General features: G+C 40.2%; 1 protein-coding gene across 2 annotated transcripts; it reads left to right on the top strand.

Annotated features, from left to right (window-relative positions):
* Positions 1–2,059: 2,059 nt before the first annotated feature.
* Positions 2,060–18,123, top strand: LOC132109128 (period circadian protein homolog 1-like). Of its 2 annotated transcripts, XM_059515293.1 has the most exons (20): positions 2,060–2,263; positions 5,036–5,185; positions 7,326–8,165; positions 8,297–8,550; positions 9,217–9,338; positions 10,400–10,601; positions 10,836–11,030; positions 11,149–11,334; positions 11,431–11,584; positions 12,244–12,487; positions 12,696–12,804; positions 12,923–13,079; positions 13,250–13,368; positions 14,409–14,555; positions 14,720–15,007; positions 15,737–16,536; positions 16,694–16,871; positions 17,052–17,244; positions 17,445–17,595; positions 17,679–18,123. In XM_059515293.1, the coding sequence occupies exons 3-20, from the start codon at positions 7,792–7,794 to the stop codon at positions 18,006–18,008; spliced, it is 4,203 nt and encodes a 1,400-aa protein (XP_059371276.1). In that variant the 5' UTR covers positions 2,060–2,263; positions 5,036–5,185; positions 7,326–7,791; the 3' UTR covers positions 18,009–18,123. The 2 variants fall into 2 exon arrangements, with proteins under 2 accessions (XP_059371276.1, XP_059371275.1); XM_059515292.1 differs by lacking the exon at positions 5,036–5,185.
* The last annotated feature ends 1,584 nt before the right edge of the window (positions 18,124–19,707 follow it).

Genomic DNA, 19,707 nt, shown 5'->3' with positions numbered 1-19,707 from the left:
GTATGTGAGCTAAAATGTAGACAAGTCCTGCAACATTTAATGCAATGAAAGGTCGTAATTCAATTCGAATTATATTTCAAAATTTTGCACTTGACATATTTTAGAGTGGCATTATATTAAATAGAAAATTTCAACAAGTGAATGTGCACAAGTTTATGTAACAGTAACATTAATATAAGTAAAAAAATGACTCTGATCTGCTTCATTAAGCTGCATAGGAATCACAATTCAAGGCTTATTCCTAGCAGCGTGTCTTCTTCCAAAAACGAAAAGTAGTTCCAGGGAGCGATTTGCGTGTGTGTGTGTGTGTGTGTGTGTGTGTGTGTGCGTGTGTGTGTTTTGTTTTTAATTAAGTAATTAATGTGTTTTAAAATGTAACGAAGTATACTTTACAGATTAAAAATAATTATAATGCTGAACTTGACAGTATTTTCTCTCTAGTTATTTCATAAGGAGCTTCAAAGAAGTCTTGTGCCCTGCGTTTAGAATTATCCATATGTTCGTTGGGTGAAAAAGAAAAACTCAATTAACAAAGTAAAAAATAATTTGACTGATCACCCCAAAACCCCCAAAGATTTTATAGATATCACGAAATATCGATACCATGAATTCTTATGGTCACGATAACCTTGATATGAAAGATCTAATATCGTGACAGCCCTATAGCCTACACAAAAATGCTACTCAGTAACAGTAGCGAGTAAACGTAACTTGTTACGTTACACCTCTGGATATCACACGATTATTTGTTTAAATTACGCATGAATTCTCAAAGACTATGACAGTGCGACCTCTGTATGTGATGTAGTCATATTTCTGAAGAATTCGGAATCTTGTTCATCATATTTGTTTTCATATAAAAAAAAAAAACAGAACTGAAATTATATCAGCAACACGGCGCATAATAACGCGACATCCGCATTGATCTCGTAGGTGTCTGTTCTACATCGAGAGCTCAGAACTGTCAGCCTTGACTGCACTTATTTCACTCCTCCCCTCACTCCACTGCAGCCGCCTACTCTAGCCCTATTTCAGGCGAGGCTAGCCGATCTCAAGCGAGCCTATTATTTCCAAGTAGGAGGTAGGAGAGATCCGAATTTCGACTTGTCTGGACCTGCCTCCCATCTAAATTCGTCCGATATTGGAAAGCATTCGGCCCAGTTTTACCATTCAGGTAAATGGAGGTCAGTCTGATTATGACGCTTCTCTGACGCTGATGAATTCATCCATGCAGCAACAGCGAGCCACGCCGACAGCCACGTGAATCTGAGGGTGATGTTGCTAAAGCTGCTTGACGTCACCAGCAGCTTGCCTTTGAGGCACGTGGAACTGTGCATGGCTCATTCACCCCCAGGTTTTTCAGTCGAGTTGTGCAATACATTTTAAACAGTGAAGATGGGAAGTCCCACTGATTTACTGTTCGTTTAAAAAAAAATCAACGATTTTTAGGGTTTTGTCCCGTGCACGTGCTTTAAAACGGTTCATTAAAGCTTATATTCAGTCACATATTTCTGTACGCTTTATTTTGTAAAGTTGTATTAATTTAAGAGTGTTAATAACAGCATGGATGTAACTGTTTGTGATTCAGTCAGCTGTGTTTCGGTTAAAATGTTCATAAAAAATACGAGTACATTTTTGCATTTACATTGAACAGTTTATTAAACTGTTTTTTTTTATTTATTAATAACGCGAGGGCTGCTCGGCCTGACTAAAAAATAACGTCCTCAGAACCATTAATGTACAAATATCTAGAGCAACATTTCTGAAAAAACAAACAAAACAAAACGCAAGAAAACCTATTAAAACAGCATCAAATGCGAAAGTGGAATGAATATTTCGTACAGCCAACTAACAAGCTTGAGCTCTTATGTATTACAACAACAGGCGCTCTGCAACGTGACAACTGATGAACGTGCAGCGAGCACCCTTGGCGTTAGCCAATCCGCGAACACTTCGCCCTGAATGGGTAGGGTCAACCAATAGAATTCCTGTTTTGCTGCTGGCACAGCCAATAGAATTCCTCTGTGCAGGAGATTTGCAGAAAGATTGGAAAGCACGTGTATTCGTGTGTGTCTGGAGTCAGGGGGAAACAAATCTGTAGCACACAGTTCCAGCGCAACGTCAGTGGACTGCATACGAAAGACCGTCATTGTCATATTCCGCCGACTTCATAACATCAGGACTTATAATACTCTTCCGACATATGAAAGTAGAGGGATTTGTCCTTTCGTTCAAGACAAAAAGGAACAGTAAGATTCAGAAGGTAAGGTCAGCATGTTTCTTCTGTCTAGATTGAACCTTTTCTTCTACTAATGGCCCGTTAAGTTACAATTCTGTTCACACGTTTGTTTGGAACATTAGATTTGTCGCACGGAATGTGCTGATTTGGATGAAAAGTGGTTTATAAGCGCTAATGGAATAATCTTGACGGGGCGGGTTGGAATGCAAACATGCATCATAGCTTATGTCGCATCATGCGAATGTTCTGAAACTGTGATCAGCTAATATAATAAATACGATGTTCTTTGGCTTGTGAGTATTAATATTGCTGTTGGGACATGTTTTCACAAAAAGTCAACTTGTGGTCATTAAACAGTTTTTTTTAATTTTTATTATATTTAATATTATATCATTTATTTATTTATTCATGTATGTCCTGAGCAAGAACAAACTTTTTACCAATACAGAAACTTCCAAAGATTAACTTGGAGAAATACTGGAGTTAAATGTGTGACAACTAGCCCCACTCACGTATACATCATACACAAAGAATATTGTTGTGGATAAAATAGTAAGGTGGTTAAACAGGTGGTTGACCTCCTAAAACTAACAAAGCAGAGAAGTCAGAAAGAGCGTGGTTTGCATGGTCAGGGAAACAATTAATTTAACATGAAATAAATATTAAGTAGTTTAAAACATATTATATTTTATTTATTTATTTATTTGTAAGTGTATCCCGTGCATTCTGACTCATACATGATATCTCGCCTTAGAACCGCCCCTGAGCATAAACATTTAATGATGACGACTTTATATTACTGTAAGTGGCCTGGGAGTTCAGTCTGTTCAGTCAAAGAAATACTGCTCTGAGTGCTCTATTTTTGCAAATCACTTTATGCCAATTAGATCATCATTTTACTGGCTATTGAAAGTCATCCGTCTTGTTTCTTAGCTTACCATTTAGGACCACACATAAATAGAGAAAACTTTTTCATTAAAATGCATTTTAAAAGGCTTGGTGCCTGCATTAGTGTTTCTCAGTCAGGAGTTTGCAAACTCATAGGGGATCATGGAGGAACTGCAGGGACCTGTGACACTGTGGTAGGAATGTCAATGCTAAAATAGAAAAATAGTATATATATTCTTGAATAAATAATAAATGCCCACTAAAAACTAATATTAGATTCAAAATATACTCCACTTTCCCAATCTGTATTCTTTGAATTGGACCAGGAAGTCAATCTGTGACTGTTGCTGTATTGGTCAAATGTGTTTTTTGTTTAATTAGTAAAGCAGAGTTCACCAAATTTTAACTTTAGGAAATAAGGTAGTATATTTAGTCTGATGGGGCTAGGGTTGTAACGGTATGAGATTTTCACGGTATGATAATCGTCTCAGAAAATACCGCGGTTATACGGTTTCACGGTATACGGTATTAAACAATCAAAACAGTTTTTTTGGGGGGGTTGAACAAATGTTTGAAAAGTAGGGATGCAAAATATCGATTAATTCCATACTCGATTGTCGTTTAAATGAACAATCTATTAATCGTTAACCATAATGCTGGGGGGGGGGAAACAGGGTTTTGGTATCTTTACCTTAAACTAGAAAATTCATGTAGCAATCCAGTACCAAGTATGACTTTTATGGCGCTTTTCCACTACACATTACCAGCTCGCCTCGACTCGGCTCTGTTTGGTTTTCCACTGTGTAAAAGTTGTACCTGTACTGGCATCCAGGTACTTTTTTTCGTACCACCTCTGGCGAGGTTCCAAGCGAGCTGAGGCGATACTATAATGTGACGTGAAAACACAGCAGACTGCTGATTGGTCAGAGAGAATCATCACTATTCACTGCGTCATCATTACACGCGCCAGCAATAGTATCCAGATAGTATCCAGAATAACCCCGCCATTTTTAAAAAGTTTGGCCAGAGATTGCGTGATATATCCAATCTATTACATATTATGGCAACTCGATTTCCTCCATTGTCCTGTGTGTGTGGGTAGCGGGTGTGTGTCGCGTAGAAGATTACATCACGGCAGTTTCCTGCAGCGTCGCTATGACAACCAGGTACTATTGTGGAGGTACTATCTGCAATGGAAAACGGAGCGAAAAGTGAGCCGAGCCGAGTCGAGTCGAGTCGAGCTGGTACTGGTAATGGAAAAGCGCCATTACATGCATTATTACCTTTAGTACCAGTAGCCACTTTTCCCGGTGTATTTATACTTTGCCACACAGTTAATATGCCTTAGAGGAACTGATTGGCTTAGAATTAGTTTCTACCTTCATGCTCAATTTTTAGTCTCACTGCCCTTACTCGCTTAGAGGTGCTACTGTATTTGCATTAAATACCCATTCACAGTTGCATTGCTAAATGTGTCAGATACAACAGCACACCTTCAGGGGTCTAGTGGAGTCCATGCTTCAGTGGGTCAGGGCTGTTTTGGCAGCAAAAGGAGAACAACACAATATTAGAAAGTTGGTCGTAATGTTTGCATGATCTCTGTGTGTGTGTGTAATATATAATTCTTTTGGATGAATATTATTTATTAAAGTATGCAGAAAGATTAGTAAAGTATCTTACTGACCCCAAACTTTTGAAAGGTACTGTAGCTTTAAAAGGTTCATCCTTTTTTCGATGAAAGTTGCTAATTTCTGGTGACGAGACCTAGAGCTTTATGCAAATGAGCAGCAACACAATGTGGCATCTACTAATGAGATTGCAGACAGTGGTCTGCTCTGGGATACCATGAAATACCCAAGTTGGAACACAAGCTTGAGGTCAACACTGATGTCGTTCTGTGTCTCATAGATCCTTGTATTGCTCCCTGTAATAGCTAAATGCAAAAGACAAAAACAAGCTTGCGTGGCTGAAGGTGGGGAAGTAGAGAGTGGATGTGTGGTTCTACATAGCTTTCTTGGTTACCAAGGAGACTAGAAAAAGCCTCTGTAGCGGCCAACTGTGAGTGTGAAATATCTGAGCTCTCACATGCTGCATCCCTGTGGGCAAAATTGCTGATAATTTATAATTTACCTGGTTGAAAAACAAAAACATCCTGTGTAGAGCCCGACCGATATGGATTTTTGGGGGCCGATGCCGATATTAACTTGAAAAGAGCCGATTTATAAGCCGATATTTTGATTTAAAAAATAATCTGGATATTAGACCCATTTCCTATAAACTGCACTTACACAACATTCAATAGCAAAATATCTGCCTGTTCTATGTATGTGGGCTGTATAAACCATTTTCCAGAATGGACTATGTTAAAAAAAAAGCCTTAGATTACAGTCTCAATGACTAAACAATTGCACATCAAAAGTATATATTTTTTAATGATCAAAAAAACAGTCTGGTTTTAAACATTTAACACTTTTACTTTCTTCCAGTTGAAGCTGGTTTTAACAGTCTGTGTGTGTACTGTAAATAAATTATAATACTAAAGTTAAAGTATTTGCAGAAGTAGTCCCACACTTTGCTGCTACAGCATTCACCTTTTTCAGCCATCTGTAGGCAGAAAGAGAGACAGAGAAAGAATAAGCATGTGTATTAATAATATCACCATGTATCATTACTCATGTCATCATTCGAATTATAATAATAATAAACTGGAATCTCCTACATAGGCAAAAATGAGAAATATATATATATTTTTTATTTGTCAAGCAATAGGTATTACCTACTTATATTTAACAATATTATTTCAACATTTTCCTGTTATGTCTGTAAAGCTGCTTTGAAAAAATATGTTTAAAAAAAAAGCGCTTGTTCAGCTCACATTTATTTACATGTCCCCTCTGGTTTAATCATTTCTGACGCACCTACTGTAGTTACTGTAACTACACTATATTTGCTCTCACAGACACATTCACAACAGACCCGTATATCTTCTCCTCTTCTCTTTGTGCAGTCTGAATCAAAACATCGTCTTGCCTACTATTACCGGAAGATTACGGAATCAATTCGAAGTTGAATGGTTAACGTTAGTGTCATGAACACACCGCTGTCAATTTTGAGAAGAACCACCTTCAAACAAGTTAATAGCAAGCATTTAAGGGGCCTGCTAAAAAGGAAGCTATATTAGCGTTAGAGTAACGTAACCAGCCTGAATTCACCAAATTGTTCTCTGGACCTGAGGGTAGCCTCTTCTTCCTTGCTTCTCTCTTAATTCTCATCAGCAGGACTAGCGCTATCGCTCGCTTCTTACAACGGGACAGATACATGTTGGCTGCTAACCGAAAGGAGGAACAACAGACTATGAAAGAGCACCCGCTAAATGTTTTTAAAACCCCGTCTACGCCATAGCGCAGCGCAAATCGCGTTGTATCTGAAGGGCAACGCTGAACCCAGCGGCAAGCGCCATGCATACCGCGTCCTGTGTGAAAGGCCCAATTACACGGTCATTATGTGGGAAACACACCGCAATAGAATAAGAATAAGTTAAACGCTAACGTTATAGTTTGACCTCCTATTAACGTTCGCGCTCTTCCACTGATAAACATGGTATTAGCTTTGTGGCTAATCTAATATAGCAATGCATTAGCGGCTGTAAGTGATGTTACAGAATATTTAGAAGTGATAATGATAGGACCGTTAGCTAGAACTACCACACAGTTTTTATATACAGGGTATGAACTAAATCTACAATCATTTCACATGACGAACGACAGACTCGCCGTCAAAACAGTAAGTTACATCTCCGTGGCTTGGCTGCTCGCTTTCTTCTGTAGTGAATTTCTGGCGCTGTTGTTAACTCTGGAGCTGCAGAGCTCCCTCTGATGGGCAAACTATGCAACACTCATAACATGAGTGAAGCATGAGACTCTGTTTCTCATGTTTCACCGGCCGTTATAAATGCCGATGCCGATTTAAATGCAATTAGCTTATATCGGCCGATAATATCGGCCGGCCGATATATAGGTCGGGCTCTAGTGTCTAGATCCTTGAGTAGCACTTCCTGTTAAAGAACAAGCTGTTTTCAAATAATGTTGTCCATTAGTTTTTATGGGGCTACCTAATACAAGATGACTAACCAGCTCTTGTTGTACATGTGTATGTTTCAGACTGATGCTCACCTTTTCTTTTGCTTTTTTCCTTGCAGCTGTCCTCCGAGAAGAGATAGAGTGTCACAGAGGGCAAAGAGAAGCAAATAGAATGGACAGACTCTGAAAAGAAGCCTAATTTCCCAGTGGCTGTTTTTTACACTTTTTTTTTTCAAATTGTCACACTCCATCTGCCTTTGTGGCAGCAGCCAAGTCTGTTTCGTAACAGCCAGCCGTGTCTGTTTTTCTGAGCCGAACAACAAATTCTGCAGTTAACAAAATATATTTCACTTACACTACTTGATTTGCGGTTCCAGAGGAGCTGAGACAAAGGACAGGGTGTTGAGACACCCGGATACGCCATGATTCTGATTTTACAGAACAAATCTGAGAAGAATATTTCCACCAAAATGATTTCCCAATGTTGTTCAAGCAGTCCAACCTAGTGAATTTATTCAGCTCTGTGTAATCTATTGTCAGGTGAATCGTATCACCTTAGCAACCGCTTATTTTTACAGTATTATAATGAGTGATGACAACTCAGACTGCGCCCCCAGCAATGATACAGATAGAGGAGCCGGAGGGGTCGAGAAAAAAGCAGGGCTTGTAAAGCGATCCTGCAGCATGAGTGAGAGTTCTCTCTCATCAAATCGGGTAAATAGCGGGACAGGATCATCTCCAGGAGGGGTATCTGATACCAAAGGATCTGCAGGTGACACCCGAGGAACAAATTCCGATGATACGGATGGACTGTCAAGTGGAAATGACTCTGGGGAGAGGGAAAGTGAAGGAGGGAATGGATCCACAGGGAGAAAGTCGAACCGAAGTTATCAGAGTTCCTCCAGTCAGAATGGAAAAGACTCAGGCATGTGTCTGGAGACTACGGAGAGCAACAAGAGGTGAGAGATAGAGAAGGGACACCCTAAAACCTTAACATGATAATAATAGTAATAGATAAAAAAACTCTGTTCCGTCATTCCTAATTACATGTGTAAATAGCGACTATTGTTTTTTATCCCTTGTCCCTCAGCTCAAACTCTCACAGTCCGTCTCCACCCAGCAGCTCTCTGGCTTACAGCCTGTTGAGCGCCAGCTCTGAACAAGACCCGCCATCCACCAGCAGCTGCAGCAGTAATCAGTCTGCCCGCATCCAGACCCAGAAAGAGCTGATGAGAGCCCTAAATGAGCTGAAGATCCGTCTGCCACCGGAGAGAAAGATGAAGGGACGCTCCAGCACTCTTAACGCCCTCAAATACGCCCTCAGCTGTGTCAGACAAGTCAGAGGTGAGTGGGAGCTTCATATGTTGGTTTTGTGTTCTGTGTTTGACAGGAAAGTCAACAGCTTGAATTGAGTTAATGATGTGATGTATCAACTTTTTTCAGTGTGAAAATGATTTCTCCAGTTCAGTTATAAAATAAAGCAATAAGCCCCAAGAGGCCGTGGTTTACAGTGAATATATAACAGCTAAGGGGCATTGTTCCGCTGTTAGCTGTTATAAATTTGCTGTAAACCACGGCTTCACAGAGGTTATTGCTTATTATAAAATGGTTATAACAGTTTATAAAATGGTTAAAACAGAGCAAATAAAGTGTAATGACAGTATTTTTCAACCAAATAATGTAGTTCCTCAGAAACAGTTGTGGTTCCAACAAAGTGGTTGCTGAGCAACACACAGAAGTAAACAAAGGTGTATGTTTGTAGTGTAATTTACATCAGCTTCGAACGCGGCTCAACCAATCAGAATCAAGGACCGGAACTATCCGTTTTATTATAGCCATTTGTAGATTAATTGTAAACACAGTGTTTGAAGCATTTGAAAATAATCGCTGTTTTAGGAATTTTGTTTATTTAAGGATTTATAATTTTCACCTATAATATGAATGGAGTTTGTGGGTCCAGTAATGTTAATGTCAAAGTTTTTTCTCTTTTTTTTGCTTTGAATCTTGCAGCCAATCAGGAGTATTATCACCAGTGGAATGTTGAGGAGTGTCATGGCTGTAGTCTGGATCTCTCCACCTTCACTGTTGAAGAACTGGACAATATCACCTCCGAATACACGCTCAAAAACACAGTACGTTGACTTGCACACAAACCCATTCCTCTCTCTCTTGGAGTAACGCAACATTTAAATATTGTTGTATGAAAGGTAGTTTCAGTATCATCAATGCAGTTACTGGCTTAGTGGTTTTATAATTCTGTCAGCAAAAACAAAGATAAGAAAAGAGTTACAGACACGATCTAGATGGCAAAATCATTTTGACTCCAATTTAGTCCCTTTTCTTTTCATTTTCTCCACTCTCTCTCTCTCTCTCTCTCTGTAACATGGTACACAGACCTAGACAGTTGCTACAGAAACATTAATGGTATAAACCTGCTGTTCACACCAGCAGTAAGTTATATAATCTTTCTTAAAGCAAGGTGCCAGCTCATCTTTTTTATCCAGAAAAAATATTACGCTTACTTCATGAACAGATTATACTTAAAACCTTATGTCATGTACAGTTTGTGGTCAAGAATATTTTGGCTTATTATCTCCAGGGACCTTTGTCCAGGAAGCACATAACCTTTACACAATGGAGTATTACTTTCCCTGTTCACATTTAATATTATCAAGCCCTATCTGACTGTAAGTGGAGTCAGCTGACCTGGACGTCACTTGTCTATTTGGTCTAGTCTTATAATGTCAAATAAATTTGGAAAAGAAAAGAACACACAGAATTGAAAAGAACACACACAGGGTGTCTAAACTATTTCTTTGAACACTTTTCTCCTTATTGTGCTCCCATTAACTCTGACCTGTGCCTGAAAGTTCAGACATGCCAGACTAATGGGGTTTTGAAAATATTAATTTATAAATCAGGTAAACATTTCAAATAAGGGAGAAGATGACAAAGGAGACGATGATGAAATTGTCAGGAGTCAGTCTGTGAATCTGTCGCCATTTTTAGCTGGATTGATGGTTTTGATGAGTTTTTCCTAAATGTACCTTTTATTAACTAAAATACTTTCTAAATAAATAAACAGAATAAACAATACTGTTTTGAAAAATACCATGAGGGATTTTATGGTTTAGAGACACTGTGTTCAGTATTTGTTAGAAACTACAAAAGAGTCTCTTTTTCTCTTGTGCAGGACACATTCACCATGGCGGTTTCGTTCCTGTCTGGGAAGGTTGTGTACATCTCTCCACAGGGTTCATCTCTTCTGCGCAGTAAGCCAGAGAAGCTGCATGGGGTTTTGTTTTCTGAGCTTTTGGCCCCCCAGGATGTGAGCACCTTCTACAGTAACACTGCGCCCTGCAGACTACCTCCTTGGGCCTCTTGCATTGGCTCTGGTATGTTTTTATTTTTATAAAACAAATAATTTAAGTGTGGCTAAAAAATGCCGATATAGGAGAATTTAGGTTAATTGGGAATTTTTCAGTCATCTCAGTGGCAAGAAGTGTCCCAGTTTACCTGTATTCACCCTACTTTTTGATGCTATCATAGGTTCTCCATTGAACCAAGACCAGTTATGGCCTCACAATACAATTAAAGTCTTAAATAACTTGGATCTATCTATCCATTAGTCTCTACACCGGGGGATTGCACCCAAGAGAAGTCCATGTTTTGTCGCATCAGTGGAGACATCTCAACCGGTGGTGATGTGAGGTACCACCCATTCAGACTGACCCCCTACCTGCTCACGCTCCAAGACTCTGACGCGGCTTACCCTCAACCCTGCTGTTTGCTCATCGCAGAGAGAGTGCACTCGGGATATGAAGGTACATTTCTTGTTTAGCAAGTATGTTGTTTTTTTCACAACTAAATGGAAAAAGTAAAAAGACCTTTTTAAAGGTTCGTTTGGGTTTCATTCTCTCTTTCTCTCCATCCCTCATTCAGCCCCTCGCATTCCTGCAGATAAGAGGATATTCACCACCAGCCACACCCCCAGCTGTCTCTTTCAGGACGTGGATGAGCGGGCAGTTCCTCTGTTAGGGTACCTGCCTCAGGACCTGGTGGGAACCCCAGTCCTGCTGTGCATCCATCCAGATGACAGACCCATTATGTTGGCCATCCATAAGAAGAGTAAGTCACCTCTCATTAAACCTTTGTCGATGTCCTTTTTTGATGAGAGCCGTACAGTACAATATTTACATTTTCACTTTTTTCTTTCTCTTTCAGTTCTTCAGTTTGCAGGGCAGCCGTTTGATCACGCTCCCTTGCGGATGTGCACAAATAATGGAGAGTATCTGACTATAGACACCTCTTGGTCCTCCTTCATTAACCCCTGGAGCAGGAAAGTGGCCTTCATTGTTGGCCGCCACAAAGTCAGAACGTAAGAACCTGAGTACACACAAAGTACTCCATACATATTAAAATAGAAAACAGTTATTTAAAATGATGTAATGTTTCACTGCATTAGTTTTACTGTCTTGGTGAGCATAAGTCACTTAACATTTAAAATTTAAAAACATTTTAAAAATCTTATGAAAACTGTAAGATCAGTAAAAAAGAGAAAAAATTGAGTGCACACTTCGATTTTCTACCTCATCACACTTCTAGGCATGTGCACTGCACACTTACGCAGGCATACAAACATAATTCCTCAATCACATACCACCCACACAACAGACTCTCCATCACACTCATAAGCACATGCTCTGTCATGTGGACACAGACAGATTTTTTATGAGCTCAGTACTTTTCCCAAGGACCTATCTTTCTCCCACCATGCTTCTACACATATTGCATATGTGCACACATCATCACTGCTTCATACAGCTATTCAGTTCATCAAGAGGGAAAGCAGAGCAGAAGCTAAGGTTAATCCCTGTGTATAATTGTATCAGAATGAGTGAGTGAAACTGAACTGAAACCTTTTGGTAAAATGATTCCCTAGAGCAATTCAAAATGCACGCCACCACTAACAAACACATATTCTACTAATTGTACTGTGTACATACACACAATTACCTCTTGATTCTTTCCTTCTAGGTCTCCACTGAATGAGGATGTCTTTACCTTGCCAAGGGGTCAGGAGGAACGGACCCTGTCCCCAGACATCGCTCAGCTCAGTGAGCAAATCCACAGACTCCTGGTGCAGCCTGTCCACAGCGGCAGCTCTCAGGGCTACAGCAGTCTGGCCAGCAATGGATCCCACGAGCACCGGCCCAGTGCCGCCTCCTCATCAGACAGCAGTGGACCGTGTCTGGAGAACCCCTCACAGTTCCACAGACCTGTGAGTGTTTAAAGACACACTCTTTATGTTAATATTGTACATTAAACAGCCGCTCATTTAAACAGGGTTAAACAGTCCGTGTTTAACCAAAAAGAGTACATTTCTCTTGGCATTTAATGTTTTGCTTGTTAGGACTATTCATATAATTAAAAGGCAGGCCAGAGATGGATAGTAAATATTAAAATTAAATGAACTGCATTTCAAACAGATGACCTTCCAGCAAATCTGCAAAGATGTTCACATGGTGAAGACCAGCGGACAACAAGTCTTCATTGAATCCCGCAACCGACCTCCACTTAAAAAACATTGCACTGCAGGTACAAAATCACTCACAGTATATTCATAGTTAATGTAAGGACACAGCCTTTAGTTGCAATTTTTATTTTTTGTTTTGTAAAGTTGTTAGTTTCAAGATGTTCTCTGTCTGATAAACAGGTGTTTTGCAAGCAGGTGAAGCAGCGGTGCCGGGCCACAGTCTCTGTCCTAGTGTTGCACCCCCCTCAAAGAGCTCCGCACCGTCTCTGATTGTGCGTAAGGAGCCGCCAACCACCTACTCTTATCAGCAAATCAACTGCTTGGATAGTATTGTTAGGTTCGTGTTTCAGATCATTAATGCACTGAAACCTAAAGATACAATGTCTGTCACTGATTATGTGTTGTGCATTTCAGATTAATCGTTTTATCATATAGTTAGCATCTCTAGTTCTTGTAATAGCAATCCAATAGCAGGCCATGAACTCATGGTCTTATTTGGTTCATCAGGTATCTGGAGAGCTGTAACATCCCAAATACGGTGAAGAGGAAGTGTGGCTCTTCCTCTTGCACTGCCTCCTCCACCTCTGATGATGACAAACAACAGGACGCTCCAGGCAATGCGAAAGGTACCACCACTGCAATGATAATATAATGCAGTATAGTACTAATGCAATGTATTTACATGTCTACAGTCTGTTACAGTACAACTACCATTAAAATGTTACTTATTGATACAACAGCATATCTGAAGTGCCAGTTTTGAGGGCACTCTATTTATTTAAAGGTTAACATAAATAAATAAAAGATTACAGTGGCATGTATATACACACTAATAATAGCATTAGTGCATGCCATTGTCTTTGTTGAATTTGTTTCATAGCACCAAATAACTCATAAGCCCCGGAACATCACAAACTAAGGAATACTACTATGGTGAAGTTTTGACTCATGAATATTGGTTATGTAATGAGAACGGTCTTAAGACCATTTTTTGAAGGTCTTGATCTTGTCATGGTCTTGACTGCATTTGTACTCAATCTTTTCTTGGTCTCAGACTAAAAGGACTCTATGGATTTTATTTAAGACCGGTCAAGACCACAACTGCAAAGATATCACTGAATTGCTGGTGCATTGTCTAATTTATTTCTTAACATCCTTAATGTGCAATCAGTAATTTATTTCTAATTTGATTTCTTTTAATACTGTCAATATTTGACAATATTTATGCAGTTGTCATTGTACCAGTTCAGATGGAGCTTCTGTGCTACCTCTGCTGTGGAAAGATGAATTCTATTGTTAGTGATTTGGTTTTATTGGTAACCACTCTATAAGGGCTTTTCCCACTTGAAATGGTAAACCCTGGGTCATTTTAGATCAGGGTAAATGGAATCCTGGGTTATCTTGTTTCATGTTTCACATTGCTTATACTTTACCCAGGGTTAAAAGTTAATTGTTCATTAAATATGGATTTCATATGATCTTTCAAGTGCTAGTTTGGTCTTGGTCTTGACTCGGTCTCACCCTGCCTTGGTCTTGTCTTGGTCTTAAGCTCTCAAAGTCTTGGTCTTGTCTTGGTCTCATCACACTCTGGTCTTGGTCTCGATTTGGTCTCTTTTTAGGTGGTCTTGACTACGACTCTAGTATTAACAGATACTTTAACCTGCAGGTCCATCTGTGTCTCTGGTAGAGGAGAGTACATTGTTACCCCCACTGGCCATGCACAGTAAAGCTGAAAGTGTAGCCTCGGTCACCTCTCAATGCAGTTTCAGCAGCACCATCGTCCATGTGGGGGACAAGAAACCTCCTGAGTCAGGTGGGCAAGTGTTTGTGTATGAGGAATAAGAGAGGACACCAAAGACCCATTATACATCAAAGCTATCATAGCAATCAAGTGTCTTTTTTTGTTGTTGTGTCTAGTTTTTGGGACTGTAGTTTCTTTATCTCATCCCCTCTTCTTGTTTTACCTCGCTCCCACAGATATCGTAATGGAAGAAGCCCCGCCTACTCCAAATGCCACTCAATTCCAAGCTCCTCCCACAACCATTGCCTCTCTGCCGCCTAGCCCTGCTCCTGATAGGGATGCAGGGAGAAGAGGAGGTCCGGGAGGAGCAGGAGAAAGGTTGGGTCTCACGAAAGAGGTCCTGTCGGCTCACACACAGCAAGAAGAGCAGAACTTCATGTGCCACTTCAGAGACTTGAGCAAACTCCGAGTGTTTGACCCAACCTCAGCTGTGCGCCAACGATCAACTGTCCCCTTAGCAAGAGGTGAGGATGTGCATAAAAGAAAAAGGAGACACAGCATAGGCAGCATTGCACAAAAATATTCTTTATGTGCATTACTGCGATATTTAAGTTTTATATATATATATATATATATATATATATATATATATATATATATATATATGTTTTTGAAAGAAGTCTTTTACGCTCACCAAGTCTGAATTTATTTGATTTAAAAAAAGTTATGCTGCTTAATATTTTTTGTGGAAACCATGATACACTACCACTACCACATACTATATTCAGCAAGGATGCTTTAAATTGATCAAATGTGACAGCAAAGACATGTAAAATGTTACAAGATATGTCTATTTTAAATAAGTGCTAATTGAAAAAAAGCAACACGATTTGCACAAATATTAAGCAGTAAAAAATGTTTTCTACATTGATAATAATGAGAACCATAATTACAAATTGAGCTTCATTAAGCACCAAATCACTATGTTGGAATGATGAATCATTTGAAACTGGAGACTAGAGGAATGACTAGTGAAATATGGCTTTGCCATTACAGGAGTAAATTACATTTAAAAATAACCATTCAGATGGTAAATGATTATTTTAAATTGCAATGTTTCAATATTACCGTTTTCACTGTATTTTTGGTCAGCTAAATGCAGCCTTGGTGAGTGTAAGAGACTTTTTTCAAAAAGGTAAAAGTTTGTGATTAATCCAAACTTTTGACCGGTTATGCATCTCTGTTGATTTTAGGTGTGCGCTGCTCTCGTGATTACCCAGCAGCTGGTAGTAGCGGGCGTAGACGTCGTCGAGGAGGCAAAAGACTGAAGCACCAGGAAGCTGCAGAGCAAGTGGGGTCTCGTAGCACAGCTGGCCCACAACGAGGCCTCCACTCTGGGGTTCCCACCCTGGACAGGCCCTCAAATTCCTCCATACCTATGGGTCCTGCAGCCAGCTCCTCCTCCTGGCCCACCTCAGAGTCACAAGCTAGCGTTCCCTCTATCCAGTACCCACCCGGCGTCCTTCCTTTCTATCCCGTTTATCCATCTCTCGCCCATCCCATCTCAGACCCCAACATACAGACAGGACTACGCTTCCCCCTTCAGAACTCGCAGATGGTACCTCCCATGGTCCACCCAATGATGGCATTGGTATTGCCCAACTTCATGTTCCCACAGCCCAACATGGGCATGTCTCAGCCCTTCTACAGCCCAAACTCAGCTTTCCCTTTTCCCGCTGTCAACACAGCCTCCCCTGCTCCCTGTCAGGTCTCGACCCCAGTACCACGCGCCCTCTCTCGCTCCAGCACCCCTCAGTCCTTCAGCCAAAGAGAGGCAGTGGCTGAGAGAGAAGGAGCAGAGTCTCCACTCTTCCAGTCTAGATGCTCCTCACCCTTAAATCTGCTGCAGCTGGAGGAGCTGCCAAGCAACCGGTTTGAGGTGGCGTCAGGGCAACAGACCACATCTCCTATGGTGGGACAAGGAGGTGGAGCAGTAGGACAGGCCTCCTCCAATCAGAGAGGTTCAGCGGTGGATTTAAAAGAGAATGAAAATGTAAGAAAATGACTGTTGTTTTAATTGGCCTACTGATTATTTCAAAGAATGTTAGAGATATGTTTCAGTATTCGATATCAAAATTTCACAGCACTCGATATTTTGATTTTGATACCCCAGGTAGCAACTAATAATCTGGTTCTAATGTCCTTTGCAGGGTGAAACAAATGAGTCCAATCAAGACGCCATGTCCACCTCCAGTGATCTGCTAGACCTGCTGTTACAAGAGGACTCTCGCTCGGGCACTGGCTCAGCCGCCTCAGGCTCTGGGTTATCAGGCACAGGGTCTTCTGGATCAGGGTCCAATGGCTGCAGCTCTTCAGGAAGTGGAACTAGTAAGTGCTTAATAAATTTATTTCGGAAATGTATCAAAGTTATAAATGGATTAATTTTAGGAAGTGTGGATTCGAGTGTTACTTGGAATGATGGAACCAAATGTAATTAAGCAATTGTTACTTATTAAGAAGGGTTACTTGAATTAAATGACTTGATTTATTTTTGGTTTACTTTAACAGGAAGCAGTCAGAGCAGCCATACGAGCAAGTACTTCGGCAGCGTGGACTCATCAGAGAACAGCCACTCCCGCAAGCAGACAACAGAGGGTGATGGAGAGGCTCAGTTCATCAAATGTGTCCTACAAGACCCCATCTGGCTCCTCATGGCCAACACAGATGAAAAGACCATGATGACCTACCAGCTGCCCATCCGGTTAGTCAACACTGTATAGATTTCACTGTGTCACTAGGGTTGGGAAATCAAGTGCCTGTTACCTTTAAAACGGATCAGTTACATTGATTTTATTTTGTAGTACCTTTTTAACATCCCATTTCTGTTTACTACATCCCCACTGTAAAAGACTGACGAAAGTTGTAATGGTTAACTGACCAAGTAAATGTGTTTTGTAACAGGGACAGAGACACTGTGTTGAAAGAGGACCGTGCTGCTCTGAGAGCCATGCAGAAACAGCAGCCTCGCTTCACTGAGGAGCAGAAGAACGAGTTGAGTCAGGTCCACCCCTGGATCCGTACTGGACGCCTGCCTCGTGCTATCAACATTTCTGTGAGTTGAAGTCTCTCAGACATCTCCCACAATACACCACTAAAGACTCAGTCCTGATTGTTTTATTTAAATGTGTCTCTCAGGCATGTGTGGGCTGTAGGTCCTCTCCCTCTGTCCCCTCTGCGGCCCCCTTCGATGTGGAGATCCACGAGATGGAGCTCTGCAGTGTTTTAGAGGTGACAGAAGAGGGCGCCGCTGCTGAGAAACTCACCCAAGCAGACACTGCCATGGAGAAGAGCGAGGCTGAGGGACATGACGAGACCTGCAAAAACCACCAGGTTGAGAATGATGGGACTATTATGACATCACAAATCAATGACCAAGATATGATGATGATGATGATAGAAGAACAGGAAGTGACCTCACAGATCGAGGAGGAAATGGTTGGCTCACTCACAGAGATGACACACTGAAAGACATTATGAGTCAGTGGGATCCTGATGACATCGTTTGTGTACGCATTAAATTATCTAATTGTATTTATTTCTAGAAATAAATGCTAATTAGCCAGTTAGGCTGACAGATGTGGAAAGACTGTGATTATCATAAATTTAAGATATTTTGGTTATAGCAAAAAACGTTATGATCTGTCGGTGGGAAATAAAGGTTAGCTTTAGACCTCGAAATGCCAGCTGTTCAATTCCAGTTCTAGTGACCTGCAAAAACCCATTTTGTGGCATGCTAAACGACTATTTCAAATGTTGTCCGATGGGCTAAGGGCTCTTCACACCAAGGATGATATCTATAACCACAAATATAACTATAGAGCTTTAATCTAATTCTATAAGAAGAGGGAAGTCCACACCACAGCAATATAACATGATAATGACACAGATTAACAATATCACTTTAAGAACTTTTTTTTTTTTCCAGATGATGACCAATAAATACATTGACAGCCAATCAGAATCCATCCAACTTTAAAGAGTTTGAGCATTTAAAGTGCCAAATAAACAACATTATCACTGGTTGGTGTGGAGGTTAATGTAGTTATCGTCATTAGTTTGAACGGACCTTTAAACTCTGTGGTTTCAAGTTGATTTAAGTGTTGTATGACATGAACAGATTCACTGCCTTTGAGGACAGTCTAACTGTTTCTCACCTTGTATTTTTTGACATTTCCCAGATGTTATGGAAATGTCATTGTAACTTTCTACAGGTATATACAGAGTAGGATTTTTTCGCACAAATGTACATACACAAAACCTTTTTTTTATTTATCATTCTGTATATGTTTTATACATTACTGGTGCAAAATTGTTCATTGTCAAAGCTTGGATGATTTGTGTGCAATGCATTGCAGCTCCACAGAGGCACATTGGTCTGTTACAGCTCACTTTCACCACTTAGATGTCACTACAGTAACCACGAAACCATGAACTTTCAAAGACTATCTGTAGCTCAAGGCATCTTCTTGTGGAGCAACACTAAGTGAAGAGACACTTCGGATGTCACGGGCAGAAAAAGCTGCCGCTCGTTGCTGGGTGAGAACTGTACAATCAAAGGAGGAGGTTTTAAAAGGACAGCTCATCGTCTTTTATGTCCCACAGAAGAAGGAAAGACATACAGATTTAGAAAAACATGAGGATGAGAAAACTGACAATTTATTATTTTGGATGAACTAAGCCTTGAAGGAATGAGTGAAAAATAGTGTTGGCATTAAGGATTTTCCTCATTTTACCTTTTCTCTGTCATGTGCTCTTCCAAGTTGTCCTGAAACAGGTTGTAAGTATTTTGTGTACTTCTTTATATGAAAAATAATAAAATGAATATGGTACACTGTTGTGGTCTGCAAATATTCTACGAATCGAAGATAAAATGGAATTTTAAGAATATACAGTGTGTATATGATTGAAATTCACAATGTACTAGGAAGAGGGAATTAAAATAAGTGTTCATACCAAACCACAGGCTTTTAGTAGAAAAGAATGTCCGCTGAGCTATTTCCAGTCACAAACAAAAGCCTATACACACACAAATTGCAAACACATTTAAATAATTGTGATGGACACACACAAAAACCGGATGTTTTTTGTACAGAGCTAAATGAGAGATATAAAAGGGAATTTTATATTAAAGGGACTTAATGACAAGTTTGGTTGACTTGTGATG

The sequence above is a fragment of the Carassius carassius genome, chromosome 2, assembly GCF_963082965.1.
Source record: "Carassius carassius chromosome 2, fCarCar2.1, whole genome shotgun sequence".
NCBI lineage: Eukaryota > Metazoa > Chordata > Actinopteri > Cypriniformes > Cyprinidae > Carassius > Carassius carassius.
This window is presented reverse-complemented; position numbering and strand designations above follow the sequence as displayed.

What these genes read in the sequence shown, in the direction of transcription:
- LOC132109128 (XM_059515292.1), top strand. Translation starts at nt 7,792, where the DNA reads ATGAGTGATGACAACTCAGACTGCGCCCCCAGCAATGATACAGATAGA. An exon ending in ATTTAAAAGAGAATGAAAAT is followed by an intron (nt 16,537 to 16,693) that starts GTAAGAAAATGA and finishes TGTCCTTTGCAG; the next exon opens with GGTGAAACAAATGAGTCCAA. An exon ending in CTCGTGCTATCAACATTTCT is followed by an intron (nt 17,596 to 17,678) that starts GTGAGTTGAAGT and finishes TGTGTCTCTCAG; the next exon opens with GCATGTGTGGGCTGTAGGTC.